At 45.1% G+C, this 23414-nt stretch overlaps 1 protein-coding gene across 1 annotated transcript; it reads right to left on the bottom strand.

Moving 5' to 3' along the window:
* Nucleotides 1-11122: 11122 nt before the first annotated feature.
* On the bottom strand, nucleotides 11123-22255 carry LOC139254848 (secreted phosphoprotein 24-like). Its single transcript, XM_070873847.1, has 4 exons — nucleotides 22204-22255; nucleotides 21959-22062; nucleotides 11627-11791; nucleotides 11123-11278 (listed from the first exon to the last, which is right to left on the bottom strand). The coding sequence occupies exons 1-4, from the start codon at nucleotides 22253-22255 to the stop codon at nucleotides 11123-11125; spliced, it is 477 nt and encodes a 158-aa protein (XP_070729948.1).
* Nucleotides 22256-23414: the final 1159 nt, after the last annotated feature.

Here is a 23414-nt window from a genome sequence, read left to right as displayed (position 1 = left end):
TTAACAAATGTCAGCAAATTCCTTTGATGAGTGAACAATGGTTGGTTGGTCACTGACTGCATCTTCCTCACTCAGTTCCAGTTCATCCGTATGCCGCAGTTTAATCTGGTCAAGGTGTTTTCTGCATGTTTGCCCATTCTTGAGCATGGAAATAAACACTCTGTTACCCTCTTTGGCTGTTACAGTGCCGGCGATCCACTTTGGACCTTGACCATAGTTCAGTACATAAACCGGATCATTGACAGAGATGTCATGTGACACAGTAACATGATCATGACACCATTGCTGACTTTGAGGTCTGTTTTCAACACGATTATTCAAATCAGGATGAACAAGAGAAAGCCTGGTCTTGAGATTTCTCATCAGTAGTTCAGCAGAGGAACCCCAGTAAGAGTATGAGGTCTTGACCTGTAACTGAGCAATATACATGACAACTGTCTCTGCAGTGAGCCCTGAGTTACACGTTTCATACTTTGCTTGATTGTTTGAATTGCACGCTTTGCCTGACCATTAGAAGCAGGCTTGAATGGAGCTGATCTCACATGTATAATGCCATTGGGTTTCATGAGCTCCTGGAACTCAAGACCTGTGAAGCAAAATCCGTTGTCGCTCACAACAATGTCAGGCAAACTATAAGTCGCAAACTTGATACAAAACATAGAAACATAGAAAATAGGTGCAGGAGTAGGCCATTCAGCGCTTCAAGCCTGCACCACCATTCAATAAGATCATGGCTGATCATTCATCTCAGTACCCCTTTCTCTCCATACCCTTGATCCCTTTACCGCAAGGGCCATATCTAACTCTCTCTTGACTATATCCAATGAACTGGCATCAACAACTCTCTGCGGTAGAGAATTCCACAGGTTAACAACTCTGAGTGAAGAAGTTTCTCCTCATCGCAGTCCTAAATGGTTTACCCCTTATCCTTAGACTGTGTCCCCTGGTTCTGGACTTCCCCAATATTGGGAACATTCTTCCTGCATCTAACCTGTTCAGTCCCGTCAGAATTTTATATGTTTCTATGAGATCCCCTCTCATCCTTCTAAACTCCAGTGAATAAAGACCCAGTCGATCCAGTCTCTTCTCATATGTCAGTCCAGCCATCCCAGGAATCAGTCTGGTGAACCTTTGCTGCACTTCCTCAATAGCAAGAATGCCGTTGCTCAGATTAGGAGACCAAAACTGAACACAATATTCCAGGTGAGGCCTCACCAAGGCCCTGTACAACTGCAGTATGACCTCCCTGCTCCTATACTTAAATCCTCTAGCTATGAAGGTTAACATACCATTTGCCTTCTTCACCGCCTGCTGTACCTGCATGCCAACTTTCAATGACTGATGTACCATGACACCCAGGTCGAGTTGCACCTTCCCTTTTCCTAATCTGCCGCCATTCAGATAATATTCTGCCTTCGTGTTTTTGTCACCAAAGTGGATAACCTCACATTTATCCACATTATACTGCATCTGCCATGCATTTGCCCACTCACCTAACCTGTCCAAGTCACCTTGAAGCCTCTTAGCATCCTCCTCACAGTTCACACCGCCAGCCAGTTTAATGTCGTCTGCAAACTTGGAGATATTACACTCAATTCCTTCATCTAAATCATTGATGTATATTGTAAACAGCTTGGATTCCAGCACTGAGCCCTGCAGCACTCCACTAGTCACTCCCTGCCATTCTGAAAAGGACCCATTTATCCCAACTACCTGCTTATTGTCTGCCAACCAGTTCTCTATCCATGTCAGTACATTACCCACAATACTATGTGCTTTAACTTTGCACACCAATCTCTTGTGTGGGACATTGTCAAAAGCCTTTTGAAAGTCCAAATACGCCACATCCACGAGTTCTCCCATGTCCACTCTACCAGTTACATCCTCAAAAAATTCCAAAATGTAGGGGAGGATGAAAACCCCCTCATTTTACCCAGAAGGAAAAGGGCTGTGGGATCAGTCTGTGCTGTGAATTGAAACCGATACAGTTTGACCGTGGCAGAGCAGTGATTGGACGGGGGAGGACACCGGAGGGCCAATGGTGAGACAGAGTCAGCCCGAAGCATGGGGCTTTCAAGCCAATGGGAGAGCACTTGCTCAAACTGTGGGACTGACTCACAGCCATTATTGGACTATTGTCTTCCCCATGTTTACACTATGGAACGAAATTATGCAGATCTTCAGAAAACTAGGGAACCCAAAACAAACCAAGGGCCTACACAATGGCTACAGGAGGCCAATGCAATCAACACCCACTCAAACTTTGAGTAGGTTAACATCAGTGGGAAAAACCCGCAATAATCTAAAACTGCTGCATTTTTCAAAATCACAAAGCTCACCAATGGGAATAATCGATTTCAGCAGGAGAGGCGGACTATCTGGCTATATAATCTGGCTATAAAAAGGGGTTTTTGATGTAGTGTGGGTGGTTCCTTGCCCTCGTCATCCAACAACCAGCAAGACTCTCGACACTGAAGGAAAACCAGTGTCCGAAGACACCGAAGATAGAAGAAACAAACCACTAGACTGCAGAAGGCACAGTAGTGAGTATAACCTCTGGTCCCCAGAACTTCCAACTCAGTTAGGCCAGGAAAGGTGGGAGGTTGGGCATTGTACTGCTAAACTTGTGTAAAGATTTTCGTTGTGTCCGTTTAGTGGGATTTAGGGGGATTGTTTTGTTGGTGTATTGCTGTTTGTTGAGATACACCTTGTCAAATAAATTAGAATCCTAAGTTCCTCTTGGAATCACCTTGTCTCAGTTCTATTGTATTACATCTCCTGATCGTGAGTCTTATGTCAGAACATTGTAAGGGAAGCTAGGAGCGCCTCGAAAATGCTCAACTGTGTGTCACAGGCTAGGGAAGAAGGGGTTAGGAATGTTTGACACTCACAGGTGCCTCACAGGCTAGGCATAAGCTGTGGGGACGCACAAGTCTCAAAACCCCCTTCATAAGCTGTGGACACAGTCTCTCCAGGAGTGCTCTTGCAGCACTCAGGGTACCTCACAGGCCAGGCATAAGCTGTGAGGGCAGAAGCCCAGAGAGAGACACCCAAGGCACAACAACACTCCCTGAAAACCCCTTACAAAAAGATTTGTCAAGCATGATTTCCCTTTCAAAAATCCATGTTGACTTGGACCGATCCTGTCACTGCTTTCCAAATGCGCTGTTATTTCATCTTTAATAATTGATTCCAACATTTTCCCCACTACTGATGTCAGGCTAACCAGTCTATAATTACCCGTTTTCTCTCTCCCTCCTTTTTTAAAAACTGATGTTACATTAGCTACCCTCCAGTCCATAGGAACTGATCCAGAGTCGATAGACTGTTGGAAAATGATCACCAATGCATCCACTATTTCTAGGGCCACTTCCTTAAATACTCTAGGATGCAGTGAAGGCCCTGGGGATTTATCAGCCTTCAATCCCATCAATTTCCCTAATACAATTTCCTGCCTAATAAGGATATCCTTCAGTTCCTCTTTCTCACTCGACCTTGGTCCCTTAGTATTTCCGGAAGGTTATTTGTGTCTTCCTTCATGAAAACAGAACCAAAGTATTTGTTCAACTGGTCTGCCATTTCTTTGTTCCTGAATCTAACTGCAAGGGACTACATTTGTCTTCACTAATCTTTTTCTCTTCACATATCTATAGAAGCTTTTGCAGTCAGTGTTTATGTTCCCAGCAAGCTTCCTCTCATACTCTATTTTCCCCCTCCTTTGTCCTTCTCTGCTGAATTCTAAAGTTCTCCCAGTCCTCAGGTTTGCTGCTTTTTCTGGCCAATTTATATGCCTCTTCCTTGGATTTAACACTATCCCTAATTTCCCTTGTTAGCCACGGTTGAGCTACCTTTCCCATTTTATTTTTACTCCAGACAGGGATGTATAATTGTTGAAGTTCATCCATGTGATCTTTAAATATTTACAATTGCCTATCTACTGTCAACCCTTTCAGTATCATTCACCAGTCTATTCGAGCCAATTCACATTTCATACCATCGAAGTTACCTTTCCTTAAGTTCAGGACCCTAGTCTCTGAATTAACTGTGTCACTCCCCATCTTAATAAGGAATTCTACCATATTATGGTCACTCTTCCCCAAGGGGCCTTGCACAACAAGATTGCTAATTAGTCCTTTCTCATTACACATCACCCAGTCTAGGATGGCCTGCCCTCTAGTTGGTTCCTCGACATATTGGTCCAGAAAACCATCCCTATTATACTCCAGGAAATCCTCCTCCACCATATTGCTACCAATTTGGTTAGCCCAATCAAAATGTAGATTAAAGTCGCCCATGTTAACTGCTGTACCTTTATTGTTTTTTTAACATTCTTTGTCCTTTTAGAATTATGTTGTAATGTGGTCCTTTTTGATTTTTGCCTTTGATTTTTCTGCCCTCCACTTTTACTTTTCTCCTTTATACCTTTTGCTTCTGACCCCATTTTACTTCCCTCTGTCTCCCTGCATAGGTTCCCACCCCCATGCCCTATTAGTTCAAATCCTCCCCAACAGCACTAGCAAACACTCCCCCTAAGAAATTGTTTGCAGTCCTGCCCAGGTAGCTGTAGATGTGTTGAATGACATAATACACTCTATCCACTTAGAATATGCATCTACTATGACATAAGACATCTTTCCTCGGAGCCGCAAAATCAATGTGGATCCTTAACCATGGTTTGGATGGCCACGACCAAAAACTTAGCAGAGATTCCGCTGGTACTTTACTTAGCTGCATGCAAATATTGCATTGATGCATGCATGATTCAAGATCAGTGTCAATTCCAGGCTACCATACATGAGATCTCGCAATGGACTTCATCATGACAATACTAGGATGAGTGCTATGAAGTTCACGTACAAATTTTTTTCTACCTTTCTTCGGCATGATTACCCCACAGTAGACAGTCTGACTGAATGGACAGCTCATCTTTGCGACGGTTGTGAGGTTTGGTCTCCTCACGCATCTCCATAGGTATGGCAGACCAATTACCACTGAGTACACACCGTTTCACAACCGATAAAATAGGGTCATGGCTGGTCCAGATCCTAACTTGTTGTACAGTGACGGGAGTTCCTTCACTCTCAAAAGCATCCATTACTAACAGTAGATCTGCAGGTTGAGGCGTCTCCATCTCAGTTGTGGGTAAGGGCAGATGACTCAGTGCATCGGCACAATTCTAAATCCCAGGTCTATGATGGATGACGTAATCATAAGCAAACAATGTCAGCACCCACCTTTGAATGCGGGACGATGCATTGGTATTAATAACTTTGTTTTCCGCAAACAATGAAATGAGTGGCTTGTGATCCGTTTCTAGTTCAAAACGAAGACCAACCAGGTACTGTGCATTTTTTTTACCCTATACACACAGGCCAAAGCTTCTTTCTCTACCATACTGTAAGCTCTTTCTGCTTTCGACAGACTTCTCGAAGCATACGCAACAGGTTGTAGCTTGCCCAATTCATTTGTTTGTTGGTGTATGCAGCCAACCTCGTATGATGAAGCATCACAGGCCAATACAAGATGCTTACACGGATCATAATGAACAAGCAACTTGTATGAACATAGCAGAGTCTTGGCTTTCTCAAAGACTGTATCTTGAGACGCACCCCAGACCCAGTTGTCGCCTTTTCTTCGTAACACATGCAGTGGCTCTAGTAAAGTGCTCAATCTGGATAAGAAATGAGCAAAGTAGTTGAGTAGCCCAAGGAACGAACGAAGCTCCATCACATTCTGAGGGCTGGGTGCATTTTTGATGGCCTCAGTTTTCGAATCAGTGGGCCTGATGCCATCAGCAGCAATCTTCCGCCTCAGGAATTCGACTTCAGTTGCCATGAATACACACTTCGAGTGTTTCATCCCCACTTTGTCCAGACGCTGTATGACTTCTTCAAGATTGTTCAGATGTTCAGATGAAACATGACAGTTCTAGGAACGGACTTCAGTAAACTCTCCATATTCCTCTGAAATATGGCTGCTGCTGAATGAATCCCAAAAGGACACCTGTTGTAAATGAACAGTCCTTTATGGGTGTTGATGCAGGTGAGTTTCTTCGAAGTGTCAACAAGCTCTTGGGTCATATAGGTCGATGTCAGATCTAGTTTCGTGAACGACTTTCCACCAGCTAGCATGGAAAACAGGTCATCAGCCCTTGGTAACGGATACTGATCCTGTTTCGAAAATCAGTTAATCGTAACCTTGTAGTCTCCACAAATCCTGACAGTGCCATCACTCTTCAACACAGGAACAATGGGACGAGCCTACTCATTAAACTCGACCGGTGATATGATCCCTTCACACTGGAGTCTGTCAAGCTCAATTTCAACCTTCTCCCTCATCATGTACGGAACAGACTGAGTTTTGTGATAGACAGGCCTTGCATTGGAGTCCAGGTGAATCTGCACCTTGGCTTCTGTAAAATTACCAATGCCCGGTTCAAACAAAGAAGAAAGCTTTTTCAATACTTGAGCACATGAAGTATCATCCACCGAGGACTACATCTTGACATCATTCCAGTTCAGCTTGATTTTCTCAAGCCAATTCCTGCCTAACAGCGTTGGACCATTACCTGGGACAATCCCTAATGGTAGCTTGTGAACCACATCGTCATATTACACCTCGATTGCTGCACTGCCGAGCACCAGTATGAGTTCCTTAGTGTAAGTACGCAACCTGGCATTGACTGGACTCAGCTTCGGTTTCACAGCCTTAGTATCCCATAGCTTGTCGAATATCCTTTGGCTCATTATCGACTGGCTTACACCCGTGTCCAGCTCCATTGATGCAGGCACGCCATTCAGCTTCACATTAACGACTATCGGCTGACTCTTGCTCAGGAATGAATACAGTCCATTCACTTCCTCCTCGGGTTGTGTATCCAGGCCATCACTGAACTGGTCCTCATCAACCATGTGGTGAGCCGTACCACGCTTGCTCCATTGTGGACACATCCTGTGAAGATGCCCCACTTTCGAACATCCATCGCATGAGTATTGTCTAAACCGACACTGATGAGGCCGATGATTACCCCCACAACGCCAATAGGGTGAAATCTGGATCGAACCAGTTGGCGGGCTCTGAACAGTAGCAGGTTTCATGTGAGCAGCTCTGCCTGAAGACAACGCCATCTTGTTTACAGTACTTGCCGTGGAACTCCGGCTCATCGATGATATCTGCCTCAAATTATCATCCGTCGTCATGCATGCCTGGGCAGTCGCGATGGCCTTTTTCAAATCCAGTGTCTCTGCAGCCAACAGCTTCCTGAGGATCGCATCATGGCTGATGCCTATCATAAAGATATCACGCAGCATGTCTTCCAGCATGTTCCCGAACTTACACGGCTCAGCAAGACGTCGCAGGTCGGCGACAATTCCCGACACGACCTGGCCCTCAGCATGAACATGTGTGTAGAAACGGTAGCGTGATATGATGATCCCCTCTCTTGGCTTCAAATGGTTACACCAACGTACACAATTCCTCGTACCCTTTTTCCGCCGGATGTACAGGCGAGAGAAGATTCTTCATGAGGCCGTAAATTTTCGGTCCACAAACGGTGAGGAGACCTGCCCTGCGCTTAACTGCGTAGGCACAAAGTACTGATCCAGGCGGTCGACAAAATCCGCCCAATCCTCACCCTCCACGAATCTCTCCAGGATTTCAACAGTGGCATTGTGCATGCGAAAGTTTGTAAATTACCACGTCGCCAATTGTAATGACTCAAGATTCTGGTTACTGTAAACTCACTCAGGTGTAACCTGATCCATCTTTATTCCAACCCAAGAGTGCCTACATGACAAAGACACCCATCTTATATACAGGTGACCAAGCACACATGCTACATGTGTACAGCCTGATGACCTCCGACCCCGATGCCCTCTGATGTCTGGTGACCCCCAAGCATTAATACATAACACTTCCCTTTTGAAATCCATGTTGACGTCTCTTTATTATATTTTTGGTTTCTAGATGTTTTTCAATTAGCAAGGACTAGCTGCAGTGCTCTTGCAGAGAGCCGACATGCGCTCAACGGGTTAAATGATCTCCTTCTGTGCTGTAATCATTCTACGATACTATGATTCTATTATATTCTTGAGTAAGAATTCCATTATCTTTCCTACCACTGACATTAAGCTAATTGGTCCACAGTTCCCTGGACTTGATCTATTTCCATTTTGAAATATAGGAATCACATTAGCTGTCCGCAAGTCTTCTGGCACTATTCCCTTTTCTAATGATTTTTTCTATATATAATATGTTCTGGTATTGAATCTGCAGTTCCCCTTCTGCAAGGTCCGGTCATTAGTGTCTATTGTCTCGCAGGCACCCTTGGGTTGGAATATTGCTACCAAATGGACAACAGAGACTGGGTTGCATTCATTTCACTTCCTAATATGTTAATTTTAATCACGTGATACATTTTATTAGCTCCATTTATCATAGAAATGTACAGCACAGAAGGATGCCATATGGCCCATCGTGCTTATGCTGACTATGCTGACTCTTTGAAAGAGGAGTCTTGCTTAGTCCCTAACCCTGTATGTTTCTCATCCTCAAGGACCAGTCCAAGTCACTTTTAAGATTATTTATGGAATCAGCTTCCACCACCTTTTTCAGGTAGAGCGTTCCAGATCCCTACAACTCTCTGAGTGAAAAAATTTCTCCTCATCTCCCCTCTAGATCTTTTTCCAATGATTTTGAATGTATAACCTCTGATTATTGACACACTTGCCAGAGGGAATATATTTCCCTATTTACGCTCTCAAAATCTCTCATCACCTTGAAAACTGCAATTAGGTCACCTCTTGACCTTCTCTGTTCCATGCAGAACAGTCCAAATGTTTCCAACTTCTCCTCATAACTTAAGTCCCACATCCCTGGTGACATCCTGGTAAACCTCCTCTGTGCCATTTCTAAGGCCTTTACATCATTCCTGAAGTGTGCTGCCAAGAATTGTCCACAATACTCCAGCTTAGGCCTAACCTGTAATTTATAAAGTTCTAGCATGATCTCTTTGCTTTTATATGCTATTCCTCTATTTATAAACCCAAGTAATCTATAGGCATTTTTAACCACCTTATCAACTTGCTCTGCCAACTTTAAGGATTTGTATATGTGGACACCAAGATCTCTCTGTTCTACTATACTTTTCAAATCATGCCATAGTGTACAGTCTTTCCATATTAGTCCTCCCAAAGTGCATCACTTCACACTTCTCCGCATTGAACTCCATCTGCCATGCAGCTGCACATTTCAGCATCCTGTGTATGTCATCCTGAAGCCTCCTGAACCTCATCATGATCGACTGCTTTGACAATTTTCGGATCATCTGAATAATTTATAATGCTGCTCCCTATCCCGAGTCTAGGTCATTAATAAAAATTTCAAACCACCTCCCAATCTGAAAAACATCCATCCACCACCGCACTTTTCTTCCTGTCATGGAGCCAATGTTGTACCTGTACCTCCAAAAATTCCCCTTAATTCCATGGGCTTCCATCCTCTTAAGAAACCTTTTGTGTGGCACATTGTCGAATGCCTTCCGAAAGTCAATATAAACAACATCTACTGCACTACCTTGATCAACATTAAATGTTACCTCATTAAAGAATTTAATCAAGTTAGTCAGCAGCAATGGCGGCGGTGAGATCTTCTGGGCAAGTGGTCAGCCTCCAGCGCCCCGTGGGGTTTTTCAGTGCCGGTTTTACGGGGGCGTGGAGCAGCACCACCTGGAAGAACTGCGCCAGTATGCAACGCCTTTGGTTGCGACACCGGTGCGCTTTTTGACTCCCGCCCGACCCGTATGCCCCGCAGCGCACCTCGCAGTGAATGCCTGGGAAATCAGGTGGTCCAACGTATACCAACTGCAGAGAGGTAAGTAATGCAGTCCTAAGGTAAGTGTGATTGTTATTTCTTTTATTATTTTTTATGCGATTTATGTTGTGGTGGCGTGGGCTCTGTATTGGGAATGTTTATGTGGGTTTTTGTTCAGTTTTTTTTTCTCCGCAGGTGTCTCTCGGAGAGCTCCGAGCCCGACTCTTTAGCTCGGGATTTCCCATCCCAGCGCCCTAAAAGAGGTGTGCAATGCCTCCCTTAGCATTGCACACCAGACTCAGGGCCCAGCTGCCCAATTTTGATGACTGAGGCGCAAACTGTGCCCAGGCGCAAACTTTACCGTCCCGCCACCATTACCGCCCCAAAATCATCAAAGCCGAAAATTCAGCCCCAGATGTTTATAAAATGTGTTAGGGTTTAATTTCATGTTGCATGCCAATCTTTACTCGTAACCACTCTTTGCCTCCCATATTAACTTTTTCAATTCCCTCCTATATCATAGAATCATAGAAGTTCATGGCACAGAAGGAGACCATTTGGTCCATCGTGTCTGTGCTGGAAAATTGGGTAGAAGTCCAACCTATAATATTCTGATCAATAGTCAGATGAGTTAACTATTGTGCCACTGGCTCAGGCTCTCCTGTACTTTCCAAAATCTCCCTGGTTATTAACTGAATGTTGCTCTTGGCATTTGTCATAAACCTCCTTTTCCTGTTTTATTTTAACTTTTATTTCCTTTGTTATCCAGGATGCATTAGTTTTGGATGCTTTACCTTTTCCCTCCAAGCCTAGTTTCTACCTGAACTATATCTTCCCTGAAAGCCCTCCATGACTCCGCTACTGCTTTATCCAGCAATCGTATTTTCCAATCGACATGTGCTCAGTCCCTTTTTAAATCATTGAAAGTAGCTCTTCCCCAGTTAAGCATTTTTGCCTTTGATATTTTCTGTTCTCGTTCCATAATTACTTTAAACCGAATGATGTGGTCACTGTTAGTTCGATGTTCCCTAACTGTAACACACTCCACTTCCCTACTTCATTTCCCAGAACCAGATCCAATACTGATTCCTTCCTTGTTGGACTGGAGACGACATATTGATCAAGAAACTTCTCCAGTGCATTTATGTTAATTTTAATCTTGTGATACATCTCTTTATCTGAAGGCCTTTTAATTATTTGTGCACATATGAGTTTGACCCTCACACTATTTGGAGAGCTACTCACTGAGCTCCCGACAACACCCATGACACATCCTTCCCTGCCACATAAAGTCCTACAGCGGGAAGAAAATTCAGGCACAAAGTTTAGAAAGCCATTGCCCTGATGTGTATAATTGTGAGGTTACCTCAATACTGTCTTCACTTGACTCTGATGATTCACTGCTGCTGTCAACTGTCTTCAAACCTCGACACTCCACATCGATGTCAACGACCTCATCAGCAAAATCCTTTTTCCTGTCAAAATTAAACATAATTATTCAAAATTATTGATTGAAAACAAGCTGAACACTGACATGAGGAGTTTCTATGATATAACTTAGTATTTACGGCCCTTTTTATGATATAACTCAGTACACACGGCCCTTTTTATGATATAACTCAATATACACGGCCCTTTCTATGATATAACTCAGTACACACAGCCCTTTCTATGATATAACTCAGTACACACAGCCCTTTCTATGATATAACTCTGTACACACGGCCCTTTTTATGATATAACTCAGTAATCACAGCCCTTTCTATGATATAACTCAGTACACACGGCCCTTTCTATGATATAACTCAGTACACACGGGGGTTTTGATGCCACAATATAACTCAGGACTCACAACGGTCTTTCTGGGGCGGAAGTGACAGCTGGGATCATCAAATTCCAGTCCAGAATTCTTGGAGCAGACGGTTTCTTTCACCGAGAATGTCAAATCCACGTGTGACGACAATTTGCCTGTGCGATAAATCTAATGAAAGAGAAAGATCATTAGTGTGTTACTGTAATGTATGTATGCCTGGGTTTACCTGCCAACAGGAGGAACAACCCTCAGAGGTCATTGGGCCACAGACACACACGTGCAGCCCTTGTATATAAAGAAATCCTCCATGTTTAATTCTCACTTTGAGAGCTAATAAAGTAGCATCAGGTCGCAGCTGATTGAGTTCATGGTACTAAGCCTATTGAGTTAGTTCATATGCAACATTTGGCGACGAGGCACAATACAAACTTTCACGCACAAAAAAAATAAGCACCGTTGGAATCCTGGAACGATTCGTGGAGGGAGAAGATGGGGAGGATTTTACAGATCACCTCGACCAGTACTTCATGGCCAAAAGATGGATGGAGAATATGATGCAGTTTGGCGCAGGGCGGTTTCCCTCACGGTTTGTGGTCCAAAAATCTATGGCCTCATAAAGAATCTGCTCTCACCTGCATGTCCTACGGAAAAGACCTATGAGGAATTGTGTGCTCTGATTCGGGACCATCTCAAACCTAAAGAAGGCATCATTATCTCGAGATATCGCTTTTACAAGCATGTTCGTTCTGAGGGCCAGGACGTGGCGGAATTTGTTGCCGACCTGAATCGTCTCGTTGGGCCGTGTAAGTTTGGAACCACGTTGGAAGACATGCTGCGTGATGTCTTTGTAATAGGCATAAACCACGAGGTGATCCTGTGGAAGCTGCTGGCTGCAGAGATGCTGGATCTGAGTAGGGTCATCATGATCGGCCAGGCTTGCCTGACCACGATTGATAGTACAAAGCAGATTGATAGTATCCTCGCAGAGTCGGAATTCCACGGCAAGTACTGTGCACCAGATTGTGTCGTCGGTTGGCAGAGCTGCACCTGACAGGGCCTACCCGACTGTGTTTGCAAAACCTGTAGCTGCTCGAAGTCCGCCATTGGGCACGAATCCGATTTCACCCTGTTGGCGTTGTGGGGCAATCATTGGCCTCATCAGTGCCGTTTCAGACAGTATATTTGTAGAGGCTGTGTGAAAATGGGGCACCTTCAGCGGATGATAATGACCGATCTGGAGCGGATCCAACAATGCAACCCGAGATACCCGAGGGGGAAGTGTATAGTGTACATTTGTTCCTGACAAAGAGCCAACTGATAATGATTGAAGTAAAATTGAACAGCGTGCCGGTATCTATGGAATTAGACACAGGTGCGAATCAGTCAATTATGAGCCAGAGGACTTTCGACAAGCTGTGGGACACCAAGGCGGTGAAACCCAAGCTGAGTCCAGTAAATGCAAAATTGCGTACCTACACAAAAGAGGTCATTCCAATGATTGGCAGTGCAGTAGTCAAGGTGTTGTACAATGGGGCGGTTCATGATCTATTGCTGTGGATCGTTTCAGGCAATGGTCCAACACTGTTCGGCAGGCTTGAAAAAATAAAGTGGAACTGGAACGATATTAAAGCTTTGTCATCGGTGGATGACACTCAAGGTGCTCAAGTGCTGAGCAAATTTCACTCGCTGTTTGAACGGGGCATCGGCAACTTCACGGGAGCCAAGGTGCAGATCCACCTGGACTCGGATGCAAGACCCGTCCATCACAAAGCTCGGGCAGTTCCGTACATGATGAGGGAGAAGGTCGAAATCGAACTGGACAGACTCCATCATGAAGGGGTCATTTCACCTGTCGAATTTAACGAATGGGCTCGTCCCATTGTTCCTGTGCTGAAGAGTGATGGCACTGTCAGGATTTGTGGAGACGACAAGGTTCCGATCAACCAAGTTTCGAAACAGGATCAGTACCCATTACCAAAGACAGATTGCAACGCTAGTGGGGAGAAAGTCGTTCACCAAATTGGATCTGACTTCGGCCTATATGACTCAGGAGCTTATCGAATCATCGAACAAACTTACGTGCATCATTATGCATAAAGGACTGTTCATTTATAACAGGTGTGCATTCAGAATTCGCTCGGCTGCAGTCATTGAAGGTTGGCATGCAGGTACAGCAGGCGGTTAAGAAAGCAAATGGCATGCTGGCCTTCATAGCGAGGGGATTTGAGTACAGGGGCAGGGAGGTGTTACTACAGTTGTACAGGGCCTTGGTGAGGCCACACCTGGAGTATTGTATACAGTTTTGGTCTCCTAACTTGAGGAAGGACATTCTTGCTATTGAGGGAGTGCAGCGAAGGTACACCAGACTGATTCCCGGGATGGCGGGACTGACACATCAAGAAAGACTGGATCAACTGGGCTTGTATTCACTGGAGTTCAGAAGAATGAGAGAGGATCTCATAGAAACGTTTAAAATTCTGACGGGTTTAGACAGATTAGATGCAGGAAGAATGTTCCCAATGTTGGGGAAGTCCAGAACCAGGGGTCACAGTCGAAGGATAAGGGGTAAGTCATTTAGGACCGAAATGAGGAGAAACTTCTTCACCCAGAGAGTGGTGAACCTGTGGAATTCTCTACCACAGAAAGTTGTTGAGGCCAATTCACTAAATATCTTCAAAAAGGAGTTATATGTAGTCCTTACTACTAGGGGGAATCAAGAGGTATGGCGAGAAAGCAGGAATGGGGTACTGAAGTTGCATGTTCAGCCATTAACTCATTGAATGGCAGTGCAGGCTCAAAGGGCCGAATGGCCTACTCCTGCACCTATTTTCTATGTTTCTATGTTTCTATATTTCAGAGAAACATGGAGAGTTTACTGAAGTCCATCCCTAGAGCCATGGTGTTCCAAGATGATATTCTGGTCACAGGTCGTGACACGCTGAATACCTGCACAACCTGGAAGAGGTTCTACATCGTCTGGACAAAGTGGGGCTCAGGCTGAAATGCTCAAAGTGCATCTTTATGGCACAGGAAGTCAAAATCCTGGAAAGGAAGATTGCTGCAGATGGCATCAGGCCTATGGACTCGAAAACAGAGGCCATCAAAAGTGCACCCAGACCCCAGAATGTGACGGAGCTGTGTTCATCCCTTGGTCTTCTCAACTACTTTGGTAATTTCTTACCTAAATTGTGCACATTATTAGAGCCACTTCACATGCTGCTCAGAAAAGGCGGCAACTGGGCTTTGGGTGCATCTCAAGACAGGGCCTTCGAGAAGGCTAGAATTCTGCTTTGTTCCAACAAATTGCTGGTACATTATGACCCGTGCAAGCGTTTAGCATTGGCCTGTGATGCTTCATCACATGGGGTTGGTTGCGTGCTCCAATAATCCAATGAGTCGGGCAAACTACAACCCATTGCGTACGCATCGAGAAGCATGTCTAAAATGGAAAGAGCCTACGGCATGGTAGAGAAGGAAGTTTTAGCCTGCGTATATGGGGTTAAAAAGATGAACCGATATCTGTTTGGGCTTCGTTTCGAGCTTGAAACTGATCACAAGCCGCTCATATCTTTGTTTTCAGAGCATAGAGGTATCAATACCAACGCATCATCCCACATCCAGAGGTGGACGCTGACATTATCTGCCTGTGATTATGTCATTTGTCATACACCTGTCACCGAGAAATGTGCCGATGCATTGTGCCATTTACCATTGCCCATGCCGGAGGTGGAAATGCCACAGCCCGCAGACCTACTGTTGGTCATGGATGCCTTTGAGAGTGAAAGGTCGCCTGTCACTGCTCAACAAGTTAGGATCTGGACCAGCCAGGATCCGATCTTATCGGTTGTAAAACGTTGTGTCCTTAGTGGTGATTGGTCGGCCATTCCCAGGGAAGTGTGTGATGCTACTAAACCATAAAACATCGCAAAGGTGAACTATCCATTCAATGTGATTGTTTGCTTTGGGGTAATCATGTTGTTATGCCCAAGAAAGACAGGGAGAGATTTGTACGGGATTTATACTGTACCCATCCTGGTATTGTGATGATGAAGACCATTGCCAGGTCTCACATTTGGTGGCCGCGCATTGACTCTGATTTGGAGTCATGTGTGCATCAGTGCAACACTTGCATGCAGTTAAGAAATGCACCAGTGGAATCTCCGCTAAGTCTGTGGTCATGGCCATCCAAACCATGGTCGAGGATCCACATCGACTATGCAAGTCCTTTCATGGGCAAAATGTTTTTGGTGGTGATGGATGCATATTTCAAATGGATAGAATGTGTAATCATGTCATCCAGCACATCCACAGCCACCATTGAGAGCCTTCATGCCATGTTCGCCACTCATGGTCTGCCCGACATCGTTGTGAGCGACAACGGATCGTGCTTCACGAGTTTGGAGTTTCAAGGGTTTATGAGCATGTAAGGTCAACACTGTTATGTATGTAAACCTGTAATTACCATGTCTAACCACCAGAGGGCTTATCCCCTGGAGGCCCAAGGGATCCCACAATCCCTTGGGAGCACCTGTATATATATGGAGGCCTCACAGGCTGGAGAGACACTCTGAGATCTGTAATAAAGGACTACTGTCACATTTACTTTGTGCTTGAAGTATCTAATCTGACTCCTTATCCAAAACCTAACAACTGGCGATGAAATACAAATGACGAACCCCAACGCAACAATGCAGAGAACTGTGGGCATCCTGGAGAAATTTTCGGAGGGAGATGAATGGGAAACCTTCATGGAGCGCCTTGACCAATACTTCGTGGCCAACAAGCTGGAAGGAGAAGGGAACGCTGCCAAACGAAGGGCGATCTTCCTCACCGTTAGCGGGGCACCAACATATCGCCTCCTGAAAAAGCTGTTCGCTCCAGCAAAGCCCACAGACAAGTCGTACGATGAGTTGTGCACACTGGTCCGGGAGCATCTCAACCCGAAGGAAAGCGTTCTGATGGTGAGATATTGGTTCTACATGTACAAGAAGTCTGAGGACCAAGAAGTGGTGAGCTATGTTGCCGAGCTAAGGCACCTTGCAGGACATTGTGAATTTGAAGGACACTTGGAGCATATGCTCAGGGACTTCTTTGTACTTGGAATTGATCATGAAGTAATATTTCGCAAACTTTGACTGTAGAGAACCCAACCTTGAGCAAAGTCATAGCGATAGCCCAGGCATTTATCTCCACCATAGAAACAGAAACATAGAAAATAGGTGCAGGAGTAGGCCATTCGGCCCTTCGAGCCTGCACTGCCATTCAATAAGATCATGGCTGATCATTCCTTCAGTACCCCTTTCCTGCTTTTTCTCCATACCCCTTGATCCCCTTAGCCGTAAGGGCCATATCTAACTCCCTCTTGAATATATCCAATAAACTGGCATCAACAACTCTCTGCGGCAGGGAATTCCATAGGTTAACAACTCTCTGAGTGAAGAAGTTTCTTCTCATCTCAGTCCTAAATGGTGTACCACTTATCCTAAGACTATGTCCCCTGGTTCTGGACTTCCCCAACATCGGGAACATTCTTCCCGCATCTAACCAGTCCAGTCTCGTCAGAATCTTATATGTTTCTATGAGATCTCCTCTCATCCTTCTAAACTCCAGTGAATAAAGGCCCAGTTGATCCAGTCTCTCCTCATATGACAGTCCAGCCATCCCTGGAATCAGTCTGGTAAACCTTTGCTGCACTCCCTCAATAGCAAGAACGTCCTTCCTCAGATTAGGAGACCAAAAACTCAACACAATATTCCAGGTGAGGTCTCACTAAGGTCCTGTACAACTGCAGTAAGACCTCCCTGCTCTTGTATTCAAATCCCCTAGCTATGAAGGCCAACATACCATTTGCCTTCTTCACCACCTGTTGTACGTGCATGTCCACTTTCAGTGACTGATGAACCATGACCCCCAGGTCACGTTGCACCTCCTCTTTTCCTAATCTGCCGCCATTCAGATAATATTCTGCCTTTGTGATTTTTTCCCCCAAAGTGGATAAACTCATATTTATCCACATTATACTGCATCTCTCTGAGTGAAGAAGTTGCTCCTCATCTCGATTCCATTCACGCCACTTCAAAGGATACGTTTGCAAGGGCTATGTAACAATGGGACACCTCCAATACATGTGCCAGCGAGCTGTAAACCCTGCTAATCCTGCAAACCATCATGTTGCAGAGGAGGACAGATCCATGGTGGATCATGACGAACCAGAGCCTCAGACTGAGGAGACAGAGGTATATGGAGTGCACACATTTACCACAAAGTGCCCCCGATAATGTTGAAGGTTGAATTAAATGGACTCCCGGTGTCCATGGAGCTGGACAGGGGTGCAAGCCAGTCCATAATTAGTAAGAAGACATTCGATAAGTTGTGGTGCAACAAGGCTTCAAGGCCAGTCCTGACTCCCATTCGTACCAAACTCAGAACGTACACAAAGGAATTGATTCCCATAATCGGCAGTGCTACTGTAAGTCCTGTCATGTACATTTCGATTCGAAAACAACGTTACTTTGTTCACAGTACTTGCAGCAGCACTAATGTGCTGGGAAATTTGTTTGGTATTGTCACTGGTGGAGATAAATGCCTGGGCTATTGCTATGGCTGTGCCGATGCTCTCAGTAGGCTACCATTGCCCACCACCGGGGTGGAGATGGCACAGCCTGCAGATTTAGTTATGGTAATGGAAGCATTCGAGAGTGAGCAATCACCTGTTACCGCCCGACAGATTAGAACCTGAATGAGCCAGGACTCTTTACTGTCCTTAGTGAAAAACTGTGTGCTCCATGGGAGTTGGTCTAGTGTCCCGTTAGAGATGCAAGAAGTGGCACAAAGATGAAATGTCTGTACAGGCAGACTGCCTCCTATGGGGTAATCGGGTAGTTGTGCCAAAAAAGTGCAGGGACACTTTCATTAGTGATCTCCACAGTACCCACCCAGGCATTATAATGATGAAAACGATAGCCAGATCCCACGTGTGGTGGCCTAGTATCGATGCAGACTTAGAGTCCTGTGTGCACAAATGTAATACATGTTCCCAGTTAAGCAATGCACCCAGGGAGGTGCCACTAAGTTTATGGTCTTGGCCCTCCAAACCGTGGTCTCGGGTTCATGTCGTCTATGCAGGCCCATTCTTGGGAAAAATGTTTTTAGTGATTGTAGATGCGTACTGCAAGTGGATTGAATGTGTGATAATGTTGGCAAGCACGTCCGCTGCCACCATACGGGCCATGTTTGCCACGCGTGGCCTGCCTGATATCCTTGTAAGTGACAATGGGCCGTGATTTACCAGTGCTGAATTCAAGGAATTCATGACCCGCAATGGGGTCAAACATGTCATGTCTGCCCCGTTTAAGCCAGCATCCAACGGTCAGGCAGAACGAGTTCAAACAATCAAGCAGAGCTTGAAAATGGTAACTGAAGGCTCACTGCAGACTCGCTTATCCTGAGTCCTGCTTAGTCACCGCTCAAGACCCCACTCGCTCATGGGGTCCATCTCGCTGAACTGCTCATGAAAAGGGTACTTAAGACAAGGCTCTCGTTAGTCCTCCCTGATATACACGAGCAGGTAGAGAACAGACGTCTTCAACTAAATACATATCATGATCGCGCAAATGTGTCACGCGAAATTGAGGTAAGTGATCCTGTATTTGTGTTGAACTATGGACAAGGTCCCAAGTGGATTGCTGGCACTGTCGTGGCCAAAGAGGGGAGTAGGGTGTTTGTGGTCAAACTTGCAAATGGACTCACCTGCAGAAAACACTTGGACCAAACCAAACTCAGGTTTACGGACAATCCAGAACAACCCACAATAGACTCTACCTTTTTCGACCCTCCAACACGCACACAAGTGGCAACTGACCCAGCGGTTGACCACGAAGCAGAACCCATCACCCTCAGCAGCCCAGCAGGACTCACCACCCCCAGCAGTCCAGCAAGGCCAGCTGCGCAGCAGCCCAGCGAAGGCCCAACAAATGATTCACCAATACCAGCATTTGCACCGAGACGATCAACTAGGGAAAGGAAGGCCCCAGATCGACTCACATTGTAAATAATTACACTATTGACTTTTGGTGGGGGGGGGGGGGAGTTGTTGTTATGTATGTAAACCTGTAATTACCATAATTTAGCACATACACAGGTTCATTAATAGAGATGTCGCGTGACATGGCAGTGTGATCATGATACCACTGCTGATGTTAACGTCTGTTTTCGACGTGATCGTTAAGATCAGGGTGGACAAGCAAGAGCCTGGTCTTGAAACCTCTCTTCATCAACAATTCAGCAGGGGGGACCCCAGTAAGTGTGTGGGGTCTCGTCGTGTCTAACCACCAGAGGGCTTATCCCCTGGAGTCTCAAGAGATCCCACAATCCCTTTGGAGCATCTGTCTATAAGCAGGTCTCACAGGCTGGAGAGGCACTCTGAGATCTGTAATAAAGGACTACGGTCACACTTACTTTGAGCTTGCAGTATCTAGTCTGACTCCTTATCCAAGGCCTAACAAGCACCATTCAAACCTACATCCAATGGTCAAGCAGAGTGGGCCGTCCAAACCATCAAGCAGAGCCTGAAACGCGTAACTCACGTTTCTTTGCAGACTCGCTTGTCACGCATACTGCTTAGTTACAGGACGAGGCCCCACACGCTTACTGGGGTCCCCCCTTCTGAACTGTTGATGAAGAAAGGTCTCAAGACAAGGCTCTCGCTTGTCCACCCTGATCTTAATGATCACGTCGAAAACAGACGTCAACATCAGCAGTGGTATCATGATCACACTGCCATGTCACACGACATTTCTATTAATGATCCTGTGTATGTGCTAAATTATGGTCAAGGCCCCAAGTGGGTCACTGGCACTGTTACAGCCAAGGAGGGTAACAGGGTGCTTATTGTCAGGCTCACTAATGGGCAAACATGCAGGAGGCACATTGATCAGACGAAATTGCGGCACACAGACGAACTGGAACAGCTTGAAGAAGACACCATCAATAACCAACCGATTCATATTCAGCCATCAGAAGACCCTGCTGTTGTCAATGAATCTGGACCTTCAATCCTCGACATGGACACTGCCACTCCCATTAGATCGGTTATCCAGCCTCAAGTCATGAATGACTCGGAGAGCTCACCCAGATCTGGAATTGAACTGAGATGAGCAACTAGGGAGTGGAAAGCCCGGGACTGTCTCAATTTGTAAATAGGACTGAGACCAAGATCTTGGGGGGGGGGTATAATGTAATGTATGTATGCCTGGGTTTACCTGCCACCAGGGGGAGTGACAGTCAGAGGTCATTGGGCCACAGACAAACACGTGCAGCCCTTTTATATAAAGAAAGCCTCCATGTTTAATCCTCACTTTGAGAGCGAATAAAGTAGAGTCAGGTCGCAACTGATTGAGTTCATAGTACTAAGCCTATTGAGTTAATGCTTATGCAACAGTTACCATATCCAGTGTTCTTACTCTGGTCAGATAAAGCTCAAAACAACACAGCTCTTTATTTTCTACAGATGCCTCCACTGGGGCAGTCAGAATCATCACCAACAGGGACAAAAGATTGAATTTGTCCAAACACAAAATGGCCACTTTAACCATCACAGTGGAGAACCTTTAATAATAGAAGGTAATTAACAAACCAGTGACAGACAATTTGGATTTGGAAATACTTCAGTAGAAAATAAATCCCAAATTCCAACCTTGGAAGAATTTCAAATCTCACTTCCAAATATTGCTCCAATCTGAATCTCCAATTACAATAATGAGCAGTGTATATGACGGCGTACTCCCAGAGTTTGAAATCCACTGCAAGTTCGGGTTTTCCGCACGCGCTTGAGCGTATGCGAAATCTCGAACTTGCAGCCTGTCAACGTATGCGGTGCCAGGGCATCCATGCGGGCCATGGAAAAGCAATCGCTGTCGCAGATTTGGGTTACTTGCCCACTAATTGGGCTGCAATTGCACACAGAAGTCTTACGGTTGATGTAAGCAGGCATAGGGCTCGGATTACAGTTTTAAAAATGTGTTAAATTATTAACAAAAACATTTATTTTTAGTGAGCTTAGTGGAATAATGAATAAAATTCCAATTCTGTAAGTGAAACATTTATTACTTGTTAGAATTCCATTGCCTCTCATTAGGGGATTCCCTTCATAAATTATTAAAACCAGGCCCACATGATTCCGGAACCGCTTCCCTGGCATCCGTGGGCCATTTCACTACCCTCTGCCCCGAATCCTGACACTGCAAGTTTTCACAGTCTCACCACCAGCAGGTAGTTTTGTAATATTTTTTCAGGTCGGAGGCGTCCTCCGGAGGACTTAGACCAGGACACACTTACATCTTTCACTCTTCTCCTGGTTATACCACAGAGATTGGTGGTCTCGGTGATTTTGTTCAGCTTTATAACTGACTCTCTCAGAGCATCCTTAGGACTTGGTACTCCTGCAGAAAGAAAAGGAAAGTTGTACAAAACACTCCAGCATCCTTCAGTGAATTCTTTGAAACATTGGTAAACTATCGCTGACTGAAGCTCATTGCCAATAAGTCGTTGCTTTATGAGGAGCCGCTCTCTCCAGTACGTACCTGAGCAGGGGAGGATCTGCACTGCAGCAATGGTGAGGAGAAAGGAGTTCATTCTGCCTCTTGTGTGATCAGCTGGCTGGTTTCTAAGAGTAAAGGAGCTGCTTCTCTCTCTTGCTCTGCCTTTCTCTTGCAGCGTTCAGTCTTTATATACAGCACCTCCACCACATTCAAATGCTGACACAAATTTACTCAGAGTGGTGACCCTGGGCACGGAAATCTGCTGACAAGTGGGCTCGAATATGAGCAGACCTACCTCCAAATATCGTCATTGTGGCAAAAGTGAACGATCAGATATTGTTCCTCAGAACATGGAATAATAAACGGATACAGGAGAGGAAATGATCATCTGTAAACTGTACAAAGTCACACTCAGTCCACTGGAGTTTACGGGTCTGAATTTACTGACATCTTGCACCATAAAAATGGAGCATCTGTGGCATACATTGTTGGACCAAATCATTTGCCAAAATAATGGCTAGTTAAAGATGCATTATTGATGCATAAATTGGCCAGCACATTCAGAGGATTAATAGATGTGCCGTGAGTTGAGAATCTCCAGAACTTGCTGGTCGATTTATGCCTGTCTTACACTTGCTTCGCACCAACAACATCTCGCACTTAACCTCAACGTTAATTTTAAGAACTTGCTGGATTTGGACATTAATTGTTCATTAAACTCCCCGCAGAAAGTTACGTCACATAATTAACAGCATAACCTTTTTAAAGACATGGTAATTGTTATGCAATGCCAATCAACCTCTCTGACGCACAAACGTAATTATTTAAACTGTGGCGTCTCATTCTTGCATGTAGTCAATTGCTGTTAGAAATTATTTTCTTACTTTTACCTTCTATCACTTTTTTCTTCCTCTCTTTATCCAATTTTTTTTTCCCTCTTTATTTCTCTTTCTGCGCCTGAGTTGACTATAAATCATCCTATTTCCTCCTCTGTTGTTCCTGTTTCTTTCTTAATCCTTAAATCACATTGGTTAAGGAGATAGACTGTTGGTCCCATCGTTCACTAAAGTCCCAGATGCCCCACTGCCCTCACTGCGCCATTATCAGCTCATACTTGCAGCAAGTTATGGCCCAAATTATATTTGAGTTGAAGGGTGCAGGATAGAGTCTAACTAACAGCGCACTCCGCGAGATGCCCCGCTCCAGCAAGGTTTGGTCCAATATGACGCAGGAATTCCAGGAGATTGTGGTGT

This window comes from Pristiophorus japonicus, chromosome 3, assembly GCF_044704955.1.
Source record: "Pristiophorus japonicus isolate sPriJap1 chromosome 3, sPriJap1.hap1, whole genome shotgun sequence".
NCBI classification, from domain to species: domain Eukaryota; kingdom Metazoa; phylum Chordata; class Chondrichthyes; family Pristiophoridae; genus Pristiophorus; species Pristiophorus japonicus.
The sequence above is the reverse complement of the archived record's forward strand: the minus strand, read 5'-3'. Positions and strand labels throughout refer to the sequence as shown.